Source organism: Mus caroli, chromosome 6 (assembly GCF_900094665.2).
Source record: "Mus caroli chromosome 6, CAROLI_EIJ_v1.1, whole genome shotgun sequence".
Taxonomy (NCBI): Eukaryota; Metazoa; Chordata; class Mammalia; order Rodentia; family Muridae; genus Mus; species Mus caroli.
Window position 1 is genome coordinate 24668159 of NC_034575.1, and position 17634 is coordinate 24685792.

General features: G+C 41.1%; 1 protein-coding gene across 4 annotated transcripts in view; it reads left to right on the forward strand.

The window, feature by feature from the left end:
• Ahcyl2 (adenosylhomocysteinase like 2) overlaps window positions 1-17634 on the forward strand; it is a 148771-nt gene that overhangs the window by 43859 nt on the left and 87278 nt on the right. Inside the window, exon 1 of one of the 4 annotated variants that reach the window (XM_029478366.1) lies at window positions 9555-9572. The exons of the other annotated variants lie outside the window; for them this stretch is intronic. Coding sequence (XP_029334226.1) covers window positions 9570-9572 — 3 coding nt within the window. The 5' untranslated portion in view covers window positions 9555-9569. Of the gene's footprint in view, window positions 1-9554; window positions 9573-17634 lie in introns of those variants that run through there. 4 annotated transcript variants of the gene reach the window in all.

Below are 17634 nucleotides of genomic sequence, written 5' to 3' on the forward strand. Positions count from 1 at the left end.
TACATTTATTATAATAAGTAATATTTTGTTGATTTCTCCAGATTGAGAAGTTGAAAATACTGTTAAAACAAATATAAATTGCTTGGAAATGTATGTATCAGCCTTCACCTGCTGTTGGAGCCTGGCTATGGCATTGAGATGATCTGGGAGAAGAGTGTTTATGAGCACATAAAACCTTTCCAAACAGAAAAACCAAGCCGCAGCTACACGTTATTTTTGTTTTTGAAACAGATTAGTTTTACTTATTTATTTGTTTGTTTGCTTGCTTGCTTGTTCGTCTCTTTTTAACAGGGTTTCTCTATGTATCCCTGGCTGTCCTGGAACTTGCTCTGTAGACTAGTCTGGCCTCGAACTCAGAAATCTGCCTACGCCTCTGCCTCCCTAGTGCTGGGATTAAAGGCATGTGCCACAATCACCTGGCTTGACTCAGATTATTGTGAGATAGCCCATCCGAGCTATGCAGTCCACACTGGGCTCCAGCTCATGGTTCTCTAAGCCTCCAGAATTCTGAAATAATAGACATGTGCCACACTCATAGCACAAGTATAAAGGCATGGTGGTACATGTCTTAGTCCCAGCATGTGAGAGGCAGAGGGAGGAGGGTGGAGTTCAGTACCAACCTGATTTCGTGAGTTACAGGCCAAAATCTGAAAACTGAGTGTAGTCAATGACCAGAAGGCTTTGAGGTTTCAGGTCTTATTTGTAGTAGGATTGCTCAGCCTGGCTATTCTAATTCCAGAAAAGAAATGGTTTCATGTGAATTTTTATATGGTATTGAGATGTAACTCCAATGTGATTTCTTCAAAATTAATTTAATAATATTAATTCACTTTTAGGAACTAAGCCATTGTCAGTATGATTCCTCATTTGCTGTTTATGAGAAGTCTTGACTGTATTGTGTTGTGTGCTAGTAATGGAGAAGGATCGCTTCAGTTAACATGATTCTACAGTGTATGCATCTACCCAGTCATTTTGTAAGAAAGGAATGGTTATTTCACTTATTCTTTTTTGGGGGGTGTGGGGGAAACTGAATAGTTTGTTCTAGCTGAATTCAAATAGATGTTCAGTTGGTAGAACAATTACTTTGTGTGCACATGGTAAATGTTATTTACTTGGACACATTTGCCTTTTTCTATTTTATACTTAATTGGTTTGACTGCATCTCTAAAAGCTGCTCTTTAGACTGGCAGCCAACAAACCCCACATGTCTGAGAGAGATGCCAGGAAAGTGTGCTCCAGTTTCCCTAATCCTTAATTTTTAGAGGTCACTGAAATCACGATTCTTTAGAGGGTGGTAGTGTGTTTTGGACCATGGCATGGGAAAAAAATTAACACTTTAGTGACTTATGCATTACACTTTTAACGTGTGTTAACTTATTTAATTATTAGAATTCTATGAGGTAGATGGCCTATCAGGTTTATACATAAAAATTTGGGGTTAATTGGCCTGTTTCAAATCTTTGTTTTTTAATGCAAATACTTTGCACATCCTTTTATTTTTCTTTTTTTTCTTAGATATTTTCTTCATTTACATTTCAAATGCTATCCAAAAGTCCCTCCCCCTGCCCTTTTTTTTTTAATTAGATATTTTCTTTGTTTACATTTCAAATGTTATCCCCTTTCCTGGTTTTCTCTCTGAAAACCTCCTATCCCCTCTCCCCTCCCCCTGCTCACCAACCCACCCACTCCCGCTTCCCTGTCCTGGCATTCCTCTACACAGGGGCATGGAGCCTTCACAGGGCAAAGGGCCTCTCTTCCCATTGATGTCCAACAAGGCCATCCTCTGCTACATATGCAACTGGAGCCATGGGTCCTTCCATGTGTGCTCTTTGGTTGGTGGTTTAGTCCCTGGGAGCTCTGGGGGTACTGGTTGGTTCACACTGTTGTTCCTCCTATGGGGCTGCAAGCTCCTTCAGCTCCTTCAGTCCTTTCTCTAGCTCCCCCATTGGAGACCTTGTGTTCAGTCTAGTGGTTGGCTGAGAGCATCCGCCTCTGTATTTGTCAGGCAGGCACTGACAGAGCCTCTCAAGAGACAGCTGTATCAGGCTCCTGTCAGCAAGTACTTGTTGGCATCCAACTTGTTGTTGGGTTTGGTGACTGTATTTGGGGTGAATCTCCAAGTGGGACAGTCTCCAGATGGCCTTTTCTTCAGTCTCTGCACCATACTTTGTCTCTGTATCTCCTCCCATGGGTATTTTGTTCCCCCTTCTAAGAAAGACTTGAAGTATTCATACTTTGGTCTTCCTTCTTCTTGAGCTTCATTTGGTCTGTGAGTTGTATCTTGGGTATTCTGAGCTTCTGGGCTAATATCCACTTATCAGTGAGTGTATACCATGTGTGTTCTTTTGTGATTGGGTTACCTCACACAGGATGATATATTCTAGTTCCATCCATTTGCCTAAGAATGTGATGAATTCATTGTTTTTAATTTGGGAGTTCCTCAGAAAATTGGACATAGTATTACCTGAGGACCTAGCTGTACCATTCCTGGGCATATACCCAGAAGATGCTCCAACATGTAATAAGGACACATGCCTGTCTCAAATCTTAAGTGGCAAGACTATGATTTGAAGACATCTCTGTCTCCAAGTCTCATTCTTTCTATTATACCGAATGTGTCTCTGTCTGTTATATTGCTGTAGCTGTTAAATGGAACAGGGTAACTTTCTGTTAGTGTTTCAGTACGACAAGGCAGTTAATGGGATAAGTAGGCATACTAAGAAGATTGCACTTCATAGGACTTAGGTCAGCTAAGTTAGAGTGTAAACCTGTCAACTTACGTGTGATAAGTCGTATGTTGTAGTTTCCAAGTCTGTAAATGAAGATCACATATGTTCAAGTTTCTAATGGTACATGTGTGTGTGAGCTTTGAAACTTAAAAAATTTACTAATGTAAAAAATTATGATTATGACACATCATGTGGCTTGGTGAGTGATATTGTTCTTATAACCAAGAAACACTAAGTTGATCTTGGCAGTATGCCATTGAAACTCAAAGAAATAGCATCTGTCAATCACAGTCATTTCTTGGAAGGAAGCATTGAAAAAACGGCACAGCAGTTATTCTCCTTGACCTCTTTCCCTGAAAGGGAATTGGATTAGGCAAGCTGGTTTCATAATAGAGTAGAGCTTCTCTCTTGTCCCTGGGGAATTTAAGCCAAGCAGCCAGACTTGCTGTGTGAAGCCAGTACAATCTGGTTTTCAAGGATTTAACTAAATTCACTGTGATTAAGGTTTTATGAGGGATGCACATTGCAAAGCAGCAGCTTTAAAAATGCTGCATCTGAGTCAGTCCATGTCTTTAGATTGGAGAACAGAACAGAACAACTAAGTAAATTCAGGGAATGCTCCTCACCAGTTCCGTAGTTTCTTAAAGAGAAGCCTAGATTTCGAAGCTGAAAAGTAGGCAGAAGGGGAAATTATATAGATTATATAATGAGTCTTTTGTGTAGGCAGTGCTTGATATTTCTTCAGGTTTTAGTTTATAAGCTGACTCAAGGATTTTATTTCACCGTACAGAAAGAGAAAACCATGTTGAGCATAGTGGTATAGCCTGTATTCCCAGTAGTGAGCAGGCAAGAAGTGTGAACATTCTTGCAGGTTGCAGGTCAGCCTCATCTACATGGTAGCTCCAGGCCAGTCACAACTACATAACATGACCCTGTCACAAACACATAAAGCTAACCGAAAGGTAAACACACAGTATACAGTGGGAATACAGTTAGTATATAAATATGAATAGAAATTAGTCACAGACCAGATATACCAGACCTACCTATAATTTCAGCTCTGGGGAAACAGAGGCAATTGGATCTCTGTTGGTTCAAAGCCAGCCTGATATATGTAGAAAAATTCCAGCCCAGCAAATGGTTTATAGTGAGACCCTGCTTTAAAAAAAAAATTACAGTATTTCCATTATTACCTTAAAAATGAAGGCATGCTGGAGAGGCCCCCTATACCCTGGTGAAACTCAACGTTGTCTTTGATTAGGCTGATCTTGCTTCATTCCTTTCACAAACAATGGCTGGCTTTGCTAGGAGTTTCATGCAATGCAAATCCCTTGTGATTCTTTTTAAATGGTTATTGATTAGCCTGGCATCATGGTGCAAATCTTAACTCTTAGCTTGCAGGAGGCTGAGGAAGGTTGATTACAGTGGATTTGAGGCCTGCGTGGCTCACACAGTGTGACCCTGTCTCAAGAGGAAAAAAACAAGTTAGGCCTGAGGATATGGCTTAGTCAGAGTGCTTGCTCTGTAGGCAAGAGGACCATGAGTTTTCACATAGAAAGCTGGGGCATGGCTGCATATGCCTATAACCCTTCCTGGCATTGTGGGGCAGAAACAGGCAGAACCTTAGAGCCAACCAGTTAGCCTAACCTAAAACAGTGAGCATCCAGTTCATTGAGAGACCCTATGTCAAGGCAGTAGGGTCTAGGATGATGGGGAAAATATTTGACATCCTGCTCATGTTGGGGTAGGTGCCCCCTCACACTTAAGGCACCATACAAACACACGCACACACACAAACATACATAAACAATAGCACCAACAACAAAACATCAGAAGCACCAAGGAAAAAGGTCTGATTATCCTAAAATAGTTACTTAAGACCCTTTTTAGTGGTTTGCATTGTATGCAGCCACAGAAAGCCAAGGCAAGAGAATCTCAAGGTCAAGGCCATGTTAGGCAATGGGCCTTCTTTCCAAAAAGGGTAAATAAAACAAAAATAAATAAATAGAATTTTATCACTGTACTTAGAAAAATGAAGGCTGTAATGAGTAGAGAAGAGAGGCTGTGTCAGGGAAGCAATGAGAAATCACCATATTCCTTAGCACCATTTTTAAAATTCACTTTACATCTCAATCAGCCCATGTCCTCTTTTTCTAGTCCCACCCTCACATACTCCTCCTCATTACTTCCTTCTCTTCTCCTCCAAGAAGGGGAAGCCCCCCATGGGTACCAACTCACCCTGGCACATCAAGTTGCCCCAGGACTAGGTGCATCCTCTCCCATTGAGGCCAGACAAGGTATCTCAGCTAGGAGAAGGGGATCCAAAGGCAAGCAACAGAGTCAGATAGCCCTCCCTCTACCCCCCCACCCCCACCCCTCTCCAGTTGTTAGGGGACCCACATGAAGACCAAGCTGCACAACTGCTATACATGTATAGTACCTAGGTCTAGCCCCTGCATGCTCTTTAGTTGGAGGTTTAATCTTTGTGAGCAACCATGGCCTTAGCACCATTGTTATACCACCAGTCACAGACTTTCCCCCTCAGATTATGTCTCATAAAGTTAGAACATGGAAAGACAGATAAAATTACTCTCGACTGTATGTTGGCTTTCACTGGATTTAAATATTTTGGCTCTCTAGAATAGCTTGTTCAATTGATCAAAAAAGAAAAAAAAAATGTCTGGGACTTATTACCATGGAAAGGAAAACAGTCTTACACCTCAATTTCACTGAAAAAGTTCCAGGCATTGTATTACTAAGTGATTTAAAGGAATGTTCAGAGCTGGGCGTGGTGGTGCATGCCTTTAATCCCAGCACTTCTGAGGCAGAGGCAGGAGGATTTCTGAGTTTGAGGCCAGCCTGGTCTACAGAGTGAGTTCCAGGACAGTCAGGGGTATACAGAGAAACCCTGTCTCAAAAAACCAACCCAACCAAAGATGTTTCCCATCTTTCTCACCTATAGTGCCTGTTGCATCCTCCTCACAAAGCCTGACTGTAGGTGAGGTGGTTGGGGATGTACAAGGCAAGGGCCAGCGAGCGTGTAAAGCTAGGATGATAGCAGCTGCTAGGAGAGGGGCTGCCGGAGTGCAGTTGGTTGTTTTCCAGTTATACTTTATATGTGTATGTGTACCGTTGGTCGTGATGGTGTCGAGAGCTGCCTGTGAATCCTTCGCACTTACTATACTTGATCTTAAAACCCACCTGAGTTGTGTGTGCTACTAAAATTAGAGGGACAGAAAAAAGTTGGAGTAGGTAAGCCCTCAAAACAGAAGGCCCAGTGTGGTGCTTTGGAAGCTAGTGCGCTGCTCTGGACCATGAGGTGCTGGTGTGACAGCAGTGGGGGGGGGGGGGGGGGGGGGGGGGGAGAGGAGGGATGTTGAGGAAGGAGGTTGAGAGTGCTCTTGCCTTGGCTTCCACTTACGACTATGCTAGAAACTGCTGGGGAGCTCTCAGCCGAGTGGGCTCAGAAGTTAAGTTAGAAGTGGTGTTGCATGCCTGTAATCTCAACACTTAGGAGGTAGAGACAGGCCAATCTCTGTGAGTTCAAGGCCAGCCTAGTCTATAGAGAGAGTTCCAGGACAGCCAGATTGGCATAGTGAAACCTTGTCCTCCCTCCCACCCCAAAAAAGAAACAGACAAGCAAACAAAAACCCTAAAAACAATGACAACAACAAGAATCTCAGAAAGGATCCCATTCTTATCATTTACAATGAATTAAACCTCCACCCTTCCTCTTTTCTTTCTTCCCTTTCTCCTTCCTTTTCTTTCTCCCTCCTATCCCTCCCCCCCTTTTAATGTATTTAGTTTATTTTTGGGATGGGATCTTCCTCTGTTTTCTAGGCTGGCCTCTAATTCTGGCCTTGTGCTACAGGTGTGGCATGCCTTTACTTTTTTTAAAAGATGAGAAAAATAAGGAAGATGTTTAGTATTTGGTCATTTCCAATACATAATTAAATAGAGATAAGAAGACAGCCTTTAGTTTTGATTTGATAGGAAAGATGTTAATCTCATTGAAAGAATATGGTTAGAATCCATTCCTAATGGCAAGAGAAGAAAAAAACCTTTTCTCACTTTTTCTCACTCTCTTTCTAAAGGGAATGGAGAGAGTTTACCAATAAAACACCCTTATTGTCTCTTGGTGAGTTCTGATTTAGGAAATCTAAGGTATTTTCTTTTTAATGTTTTTGTGAAGTAGTAGAAGGAAGAAACCATTTTGTTCTATTATTTAACTAAATATTTCAAGAAAAGGATCATAGTACAGGTTACATTTCTACTAGTCTAGCTGATTCCACCACTCTGGTTTGGTTAGGAGCTGTCTCCATCTACTGGTCACAGACGACGTGCTGTTTTATTCGGGTACATGCTTTCCCCACTTTTTCCCTTCAGTGCTTGACAGTTGTTCAGCCAGGCTCTCTGTGATTAAGTATCATACCTTTATGTCGCTTTTCCTAGAAGTTGTAGACCAATAATTGCAGAGAGAGCAGTGCAAAGGGCTTGAAGAAATAAACCAAAAAGCTGAACTCTGTTAAGTGCCTCGTTTGTGTTTAGTATTTGTTAAGTAAGTCTAATTTATATATTAAATGACTTAAAGGTTATCACTTCTATTTGACTAAGGGCATCATTTCCCAATGTGCTGTTGGTCTAATTTCTTATGCTTTCTTAGAAAGGATTGCCATTATTATCATTACCAAATAACACAGTTTGAAGAGCAAGGGACTAGCCAGGCATGATGGCATGAACCTGTAATTCTAGCACTCCAGAGGTAGAGGCAGGAAATAGAAGCTTGCATTCAGCTACACAGTGAGTTTAGGTTTTTTTGTTTTTTGTTTTTTTGTTTTTTCGAGACAGGGTTTCTCTGTATAGTCCTGGCTGTCCTGGAACTCACTTTGTAGACCAGGCTGGCCTCGAACTCAGAAATCCGCCTGCCTCTGCCTCCCGAGTGCTGGGATTAAAGGCGTGCGCCACCACGCCCGGCCACAGTGAGTTTAAAGATAGCCAGAGTCATATAAGATCTTCTCAAAATTAAACGGACCAAACTGACTTTGGTCACGGGTTAGCAAAATTATTTTACATTTTAGACTATGTGGTTTTCATCGTAGCTGTTTCAACTAGTGTCATACAAATGTAGCCATAGGTATAATACACAAATTCTAAGTGTAACTCTATTTTAAAAATACCTTTATTTATGGAATCTGATATTTGGGTTTGCCATAACTACCTTGTGCCAGATACAGTATTCTTTTGTATTTTTCAGCTATTAAAAAAAAAGAAAAAAGAAGATCAAACCTATACCATCATCTTTCCTCTCTTGTCCTTTTCCCCTTCCTCCACAGATACATACACAGAAACTTAGTTTTCAAGTTATAAAAAAAATAAATATTATAAGAAAAAAAATCCAGAGTCTGGAGAGATGGCTCAGAAGTTAGGAGCACTGGCTGTTCTCTGAGATGACCCAGTTTGATTCCCAGCACCCACATGGCAGTTGGAAGCATTTCATAACTCCATTTCCAAGGAAATTCAGAATCCTCTTCTCACTAAGGGCACCAGGCATTCACGGTGCACAGACAAACGTGCAGCCAAAATACCCATCCATAAAAACTAATGAAGCAGCTAAAGAGTCACTGACTGGGGTCAGGAAGATGGCTTTGTGAGTATACGGGTGTTTGTCTTGAATGTGACCCTCAGAACCCACAGTGGAAAGAAAACTGGTGCATGGAAGTTGTCTTTTGCCTTTCACACACTGAAAGAAAGATCAGTTGTCATCAGAGTTAAAGCAACATAATTCATTTTAAGGAATGTTTGTGTTTTTGCAATTTTAATATCTCTGAAATTGGGATGTCAGTTTAATTGGCAGCACTCTTCCTGACCATGTGGCTTACCTGGCCAGCATCTCCCTTCGCCTTTGTTCCTCTCAGACCCTTCTCTATGTTTAATTTACATCTCTTCCTTTAATCCTGTCCTTTGACACACCCTCATTTACACATTACCTTGGGATTCAAGACATTTTTGAATCTTTCCCAATCTCCAGCATTAAGATCCTGCCATGTCTCCTGGCCTTGCCCTTGTGCTTCGATGGCATTATGTCACATGTCCCCAAGTGTACTGGTCAACATTCTTTGCCTTTACTCTGGAATCTCTCCCTGACTTGAAATGTCCTCTGGAGATTTATTGCAACATTCTTCCTCTTCTGGATTCCATCAGTTTCTATCCATTTTGAGAGTCACTCCCATTCCCTACTGTGGTATATTTTCTATTCATTATTACACCATGTTGTAAATACATATTTATGTCTCTGGCCAGTAAGTTGGTTCCATGCATAAAGGTACATTGCCACCAACACCAGTGAGCCAAGTTCTATCCCTGGGATTCACAAGCTGCAAGGAGAGAACTGAGTCCTACAGGTTGTTTTGTAATCTCCACATGCCCCTCCCATAAACATGCACACTCTAAATAAAATGTAATAAATCAAAAAAGTCTTTCAGATAAAATTGTGAGTCATCTGAGGGTATTTAATAAGTTTATTAAACTAAAGGAACTGTGAAGGTTAATATTGTCTATTGTGGTATAGTTATGGAAGAAGGAGATAAGTTTGAAGGAAGTTTTAGTAAGGAAATATCTTAGGTAGCAGTCTAATAAGAGGGGGAAACACCTGTCACCAATGAAAGGTATCAGCAAGCTATTTAAGTTCTTGCAGCCTAAGACATGCAGAATAGTAGTCTGTCTGGAAAATTAGCATTGGAACATAATTCTGTCTTTGTTTCAGAGTTTGAAGAGGAGATACAAGAGATCTGACAGGAGAAAAATAAATAGATAAGTGAAACCCCAGAGGGCGAGACAGTAATGGTAGGTAAACTTGGTTTGAGCTTGAAATGTGATCTGGCAGTCCAAGAAAAGCTAGTACTATTCTGAGCAGCTAACAAAGAACAATTGTGTCACAGGTTAGGGAGCCAGCAGGAGCCCACTGGGAATATTACATTTAGCACTGTGTCTGCATGATAGAGGCAGAAGGTGACGGCTCTAAGAGCAGCTGCAGTGCAGAAGGAAGGGGAGGTTAGAAATTGAAGTACACAGTGTTGACTGAACTCCTGCTGTTCTTAAGATGCAGGAGAGGACACTCTCAAATATCTGGAATGTTAACATCAGTGCAGGAGAAACAGTATTTAGCCAAGACTTTTTTGTTGTTGTTGATACAGGGTCTCACTATGCAGATGTGGCTGGCCTAGAACTCACTATGGTAGATCATTCTGTTCTTGAACTTGTAGAGATGCCCCTGCCTCAGCCTCCCAACTGCTGGGGTTAAAGGTGTGCACCACCGTATCTGGCTTATAGAACTTTACAAGAAGATGAAACTCAGGGCAGGTAAATGAATCTTTCTCCAAAAGAAGTGCTCCATGTCATTGTTGTTGATAATCCTGCTGCCTTGCCTCTTTGGACACTTTACAGTGTGAACGCTGTAAGGCTTCCTGTTAGATGAACTGCTTTCTCCGCAGAAATGGTTGAGAAATATTTTGGTCTCATGAACAGAGTTTTACTAGAAAGTAAACTATAACCGTTCAGTTTAATATTTATAAATATTATATTGAACATCATATACAACAAAGCACATGGTTCTTGAGGGTCTGAAATAAAACCACTGGTAAGGTAGGTCATTACAGGCGCTATGCCTTTGAGTGTGTTTCAGTAGTTAAAGAACTTTAATGAATTTCATAAAGAAATTTGTAATAGTAGTAGGAATAGGCCAAATATAAACTTTTAAAGAAAGGAAATGGGTTCTATTTAAATGATTATTGCCTTTATTGAGGTGACCTAGCATGTATATTTAGGTGAAGTTGTTCCTTGTTAATAGTGATGAAGAAACCTTGAGCTGATAACATTTTCCAGGGTGTTTTACATGACAGACAGAGGTGCTATTGCCTTGATTGCTGGCCTGTTATCTCTGTTATTTCTCAATTGAGGATGGGACAAAGGAGTGGAGAGATGGCTCAGTGACTAAGAGCATTGGCCCCTCACAAAGGTCTCAGATCTAGTTCCAAGCACAATTTTTTTGTTTGCTTGTTTGTTTTAAGTTATCTTTAATCTTTTTTTTTACAGTTCAGTTGCTATCCCCCTCCCAGTCCACCCTCTGACAGTTCCTTATCCCATTTCTCCTCCCCTTTTTCCTAGAGGATGTCCCCACCTTACCCTATCCCATCTCACCCCACCCTGCCAGACTTCCCTATTCCCTGGGGCCTCAAGTCTCTCTCTCTCTCTGCGAGTCCAGACCTGGCAGTCCTCTGCTATATAAGTGTTGTGGCCTCAGACCAGCTGGTGTATGTTGCCTGGTTGGTGGCTCAGTGTCTGAGAGATCGCGGGAGTCCAGATTAGCTAAGACCACTGGTCTTCCTCTAGAGTTGCCCTCCTCCTCAACTTCTTCCATCCTTTCCCTAATTCAACCACAGGGGTTCCTGACTTCTGTCCACTGAGTGTAAGAATCTGCCTGTCTCAGTCAGTTGCTTGCTGGGCCTCTTGGAGGGCAGCCATGCTAGGTTCCTGTCTGTAAGCATACCATAGCATCAGTAATAGTGTCAGGCTTTGGAGCCTCCCCTCGAGATGGATCTCAAGTTGGGTGGGTCATTGGACCTCCTTTCCCTCAGTCTCTTCTCCATTTTTGTCCCTGCAGTTCTTTAAGACAGCAACAATTCCGGGTCAGAGTTTTTGACTGTGGGATGTCAACCCCATCCCTCCACTTATGCCCTGTTTTTCTACTGGAGGTGGATTCTTCAAGTAAGGCCCTTCCTTTTGAGTCCCGAGAGTCTCTCACCTCCCAGGTCTCTACAGATTACAACCCCTGTAACTCTAGTTCCAGGGGGATCTGACATCCTCTTCTGGCCTCCAAGGGTACTGCATACATGTGGTATACTTACATGCAGGCAAAACATTCATACACATAAAATAATAATAAATAAATAAGATACAGCAATGAAAATTGTGATTATTAATTCAAAGATAAGTTCAGGCAAATATCCTTGTATTTAAAACCAAGGAAACCCACAATATACTTTTACAAAGCAAAACAAAACCAAACAAAATGACAAAAACAACTCTTGATTTTTTTTTTTTTTCATTTCTAGACGCCATGATTTCTAACTACCTTGTTTATAAGGAGCTATGTTGCAGCTCTAAAGACAGTCAGGCATTAAGAACATGGTGTCGGGTCCCATTTGAACAAGCATCTGAGTCTTTTCTCATTGTACCAAATTATGTACCCCTATCAGTGTGGATCCTCTAAGTGTCAAGTGTCAAGACAGACTGTGTTGCAAGATGAATTGGTTTAGCATCTAAGAACAATAAGGGTCAGCCGGGCGTGGTGGCACAGGCCTTTAATCCCAGCACTCGGGAGGCAGAGGCAGGCAGATTTCTGAGTTTGAGGCCAGCCTGGTCTACAAAGTGAGTTCCAGGACAGCCAGGACTATACAGAGAAACCCTGTCTCGAAAAACCAAAAAAACCAAACCAAACCAAACCAAAACAGAACAATAAGGGTGAAAGAAGCCAGAAGTAGCAGTGTGAGTTTTCAGAATGTGATGTAAACCACTTGCCTGTGAGATTGTCTTATCTCTTACAGAGGTGAGAGTGGATTGGAGATGTTCCCACAAGGTTCAGTTGAGAAAAATTCCGGATAGGCTCACACAGAGTCCCCAAGCAGAGCTTGCCTGTTCTTTGGAATCCTGTAGAGCAGTGGTTCTCAATGTTCCTAGTGCTGTGACCCACTTTCTCACTTAGTGGTGATTCTCCAACCATAAAATTGTTTTAATTGCTACTTCATAACTGTGTGATTTTGCTGTTGTTATAAGTCATAATGTAAATGTCTGTGTTTTCTGATGCTCTTAGACTAGCCCTGTGAAAGCATTGTGGGTAAGGAATACTACCCCTGCCAAGGCATGATTTATACAGTCTTGTGTGGTTTTCTAGATCAGTGGTTCTCAACCTGTGGATTGCAGTCTCCTCAGGGGCCAAACAACCCTTTCACAGGATCACCTAAGAGTATTGGGAAACACGGATATTTACATTATGACTTATAACAGCAGAATTATAGTTATGAAGTAGCAGTGAAAATAATGTTATGGTTGAGGGTCACCACCACAGGAGGAACTGTAGTAAAGAGTTGCGGCGTTAGGAAGGTTGAGAACCAATGTTCTAGTATACTTTTACAACAGAGTAGAGGACTCTCTCTCTCTCTCTCTCTCTCTCTCTCTCTCTCTCTCTGTGTGTGTGTGTGTGTGTGTGTGTGTGTGTGTGTTTGATAGCTTTTCCACGTTAAGTAAATGTGTATCACTCATTGGCCATAATTACTGTAGTTTGAGATATGACAGGAAAATTATCATGTGTTTCTTTTTTCTTCATATTGAATAACATATTTTAAAAGTAAGATCATGAAAACGTTGAAAGGAGTCATTAGTAATAGTATAAAATCCAGACTTCATAACTGAATCATAAAAGTTAACCTCCAAATAGGAGATGAGCAAGAGCGGGGAAACCCCTTCTTCTTGCACTTGTTAGAATCCTGTTTAAAGTTTTGAAGTTTTTAAAATTTTGTTTTATGGGTATGAATGTTTTGCCTCTCTCTCTCTCTCTCTCTCTCTCTCTCTCTCTCTCTCTCTATATATATATATATATATATATATATATATACACACACACACACAGTGTGCATACCCAGTGCCTATAGAGGTTCCCTTGAATCCGGAGCCAGCGTGGGTTCTGGGAATTGAACCCAAGTCCTCTAGAAGAGCAGCCAGTGCTCTTAGCCACAGAGCCAACTCTCCAGCCTCTCAAGACATGAATATTTCTAAAATCTATAAAATCCTATGTAGACAAAGGAATATAGAGATGAGCAGTTTTTATTCATGATGATGAGAATATAAGTTGGTACTTTTCTGGTACGCACATTGGCAATATAGAATATTATTTCTTTTCTCTTAGAATTCTACTTCTTGGAATTTAAAGAAATAAGCCAAGTATGGTGGTACACACTTGTCTTGCCAATTCATTTTATTTTATTTTACTTCCTCTTGCATAGCTGTGACCACAATACAAAAGAGGACAATTTAACGTGAAGAATTAATTATTTTGGCTCCCTGTCTGAGATTTCAGCCCATTGGCTCTGTTTCTGGATCAGTGGCAAAGCCGTTCACTGAGAATGGGGAACAGGAAGCAGAAAAGCTACTAGGACCACAAGTAAGACACAGCTCCAGAGGCCGCCCTCCCACTGACCACTCCTTCAGCTAAATCTCCCCCATTTTACCATTTCTCAACAATGCGATGGTATTCTGAGTTTAATGAAGAGTAATTGACCAGGTCACTTTTTATGGCTTAGAAGGCTGCGCTAACTTGAAAGCCTGAGCTTGGCCTACAGTCAACTAAAAAAGGAGGAGGAAGAGAAGATCTGGTCACTTTCCAAAAGTTCATCAGCTGACATCCATACCTGCAATACATGAGCCGGCTGGGGACATTTCATACGCAAGCTATAACATGGAAGCAAGAGACTCACTAGTCCAGTCTGGGCTACACAGGCTGCTTTTCTCACACAAAGATAAAAAGGTGCTAAGGCTACAGCTTAGTTGGTAGAGTGTGTTGTTCAAACCCCTGCACCACATAAGACCTGGTGTGATTGTGCACTTCTATAACATAGCACTTGGGAGATGGGCTTAGGAGGATCAGAAATTATAGGTCAGCCATCGTTGGTTACACAGCAAGTTTGAAGCCAGCCTGTCTCAAGAAATGCTTGCCTTGTATACAGAAAGCCCTGGGGGTTCTATCTCTGGCACCATATAAAACAATCCCAGCACTGGGGAGGTGGAGGCAGGAGGGTCAGAAGTTGAAGGTCATCCCTGGTTACAGTAAATTAGAAGCTGGTTTGGGCTACATAAGAACTGGTCACATCAAGAAGAATAGCAATAAAAATATTTAGATTTATGACTGTGTATGGTGGTATTCATCTGTAATCAGAACTTTTGAGGCTGAGGTAAAAGGATCTTGATTTTGAGACCAGCTTGTGCCGTATAGCTAGTCCAGTCCAGCCTTTGAGCTATGTAGTTAGATTCACTCAAAATCAAGACTGGAGGCTGAGGAAATGGCTCACTTGTTATTAGTACACCTAAAGTCCTGAGTTGATCCTGAATAGGTAAACAAAAGGCTTAGTATGTTCAATTACTATTTATAATATAAACTTAGAATCGGGTTAATATATGGCAGTTGAGACTTTTTTAGATAATGGGGCTCTTTTAATTTCTTATTTTTATGTGTATGAGTATTTTTCCTACACATGTGCCTGTGCATTTAGGGGACAGAAGCAGGCAGATATCTGGGAGTTCAAGGATGCCCTGGTTTACAGTATAATTTTGAGGCCAGCTAGAATTACAAAGTGAGACCCTGTCTCCAAAAAAACAAAAGAAAAGGAAGAGCTAGCACTCAAGGCTTTGTTTTTGTTTTTAGTGCTAAATTTCTCTGTGTCTCTTTTCTTCTTATACCCTCTCTGCATGTGTCATGTTTGTGTGCGTGTGTGTGTGTCTGTGTGTCTGTGTGTGTGTATATGTATGTCTATGTCTATCTCAGGAGGGCTATGTGTATGCCTGTGTATCTCTCTGTGTGTCTCTGTATCTGTGTGTATGTGTTTCTGTGCATGGGTGTCTGTGCTTGTGTGTATCTGTGTATATATATCTATGTATCTATATGAGTATGTCTGTGTGTTTATGTGTGTGTGCCTATGTATATGTGTGTGTATGTGTATGTGCTTAAAGTTTTTTTTAAAGGATATTCATTTTATAACAGTATGGTGGGGAGCTTAAAATAGCCCCCTTCATACTATGTTTCTAGTTATGTTTTAAAGACATATTTCTTAGCTTGGGTGTATTCACTCTTGATCCCTGAAACTTCCTCTTGGCACTAGTTTATAAAAGCCAGAATGTTGAAATAGCCCTGTTAGTTTGAGATCTGAAGGTGTGAACTCTTTCAGAAACATAATTGAAACCATTACTCAGTTCTGTAATTTGGGACCACTCAGCAACAAGCTACGGAAGTGAGAGGCACAACAGCACACAGCAGTGCCTGGTTCCTCTCTTAGCTTTGTACTAGAAAATTCTCCTCTATCTAGTCTTTATCAAATTCTTGTGTGCTTATTTAAAGTCTTTTCTCCTGAATGGGAAGATTTTGAACCATTTATAAGCAAATAACTCTTTTTGTGCCTTCCTTTATGTGTATCTCTGTTGCCATGTCAACAAAATATAGCTAACATTGAGTAAACCAGTGGGTGCTTGTGTGCTACCTCCCTCCCTAGGGGAAGGTAAATGTGGAGAAGTAGAAGGGGCCAAATTGAGAACAAAGAATGGTTCTCGCCTTGGCTCTCCATTAGCTGGCTGTTTCAGTCCTTACACACACACACACACACACACACACACACACACACACACACAAAACCCCCGTTTCAGCTGTTCAGAGATACATCTAATGTGTCTTATTCTTTTGCATGTTGGAACCTTGTCACTATTTGGGGTAAAATAACTGTTATAAGCTATCTTTTAGAACCAGGAAACCCAAAAAGGAATGGTGATACTTAAGAAATTTATATTTTGGGGGCTCAAAGGCTTACATTGTGCATATTGGTGTTGAAAGTACTTCCTGAGTGACAAGTAACTGCTTAGTCAGTAATTTACAGTCACAACGAACAAACAATGGTGGCAGAGACCTAAAACACATGGCATGCTTTTAGAACATATATTTGGTATATCAATGGGGTGAATCCTAAAGGTGAAATCATTAGGTCAAAAACTACCTAAAGTTTTAAGGTTGCAAGAGTGATACCCAAACAGCTCTTCACAGTGACTGCATGTGCACCAGGAATGTCAGAAAAACATCTTTCTCTATACATAGGAAGGGTCCTTTAAAACAGAATAGATATTTGAACATCTGGCAGCCACTTGAGAAGTAGCGGCAGGAGGATGTTTGATCCTTTTTGTAAGCACAAAAATGAAACCCCTAAACTTTGCAGCGGGTTTGTGGTAGAAAGGACTGGTAACAACCCTTGCCTGTTTCTTTTAGTGGCCTCAGGTCCTGTCTGCACCTCTTCTGTGCAGCTATTCGAATCCACACCATCCGGTGACTTGATTTCACTATTTTGTCTTTTGAGTCTCCTATTTTCTCACCCCCCTCTTCTTCTTTTTGTTATTTTTCTCCTTAAAATTGCTAAAGCTTATCCTCCTGTACTTCAATCATGATTTTTTGTGGAGGGTAAAAGAGAGCTGAGTTTTGAGTTCTTCCATGTTTGAAAATACCCATGTTCTTTTCTTACACGCTTCTTGCTATTCGGCCTATGTTAGGAATTTGCTAATTGACTTCTCCAGTGTTGCTTGTTTGGCTCCTCCAGTTTCTGTTGAGCTCCTCTGCCAACCCCTAGTGAACCCTTAACATAACCTAATTAACTCTTGGTCATTGGGTTAATTTTTATTAAAATTTAAGTGTGGCTTGGTAAGAACTTTCTTAGATGTTAGCAGGAAATTGGATGAAAATTTCCCCTCCCATTTCTGAGATATAGTACAAACTAGATGTTTTTTTTTTCCTCTGTTGCTTCATCACTTGTGTCTGCTTTCACTTCCTTTGTGTGGCAGTTCACAACATTTAGCCAAGAAAATGATCTAGCAGGTGCTAGCCCACATAGTCAGTTGTTCCAGTGGGAAGACAGTTCTGCATGCTTAATACTTTATACTGTTACACTTTCAGATAGTGTAGGGAAGGAAACCTTCTCTGCCCATCTCAGGTTCACTTGCTTGGCCTGTAACTTATAGCAATAGAAGATATTAATGAGCCGGGCGTGGTGGTGCACGCCTTTAATACCAGCACTCGGGAGGCAGAGGCAGGCGGATTTCTGAGTTC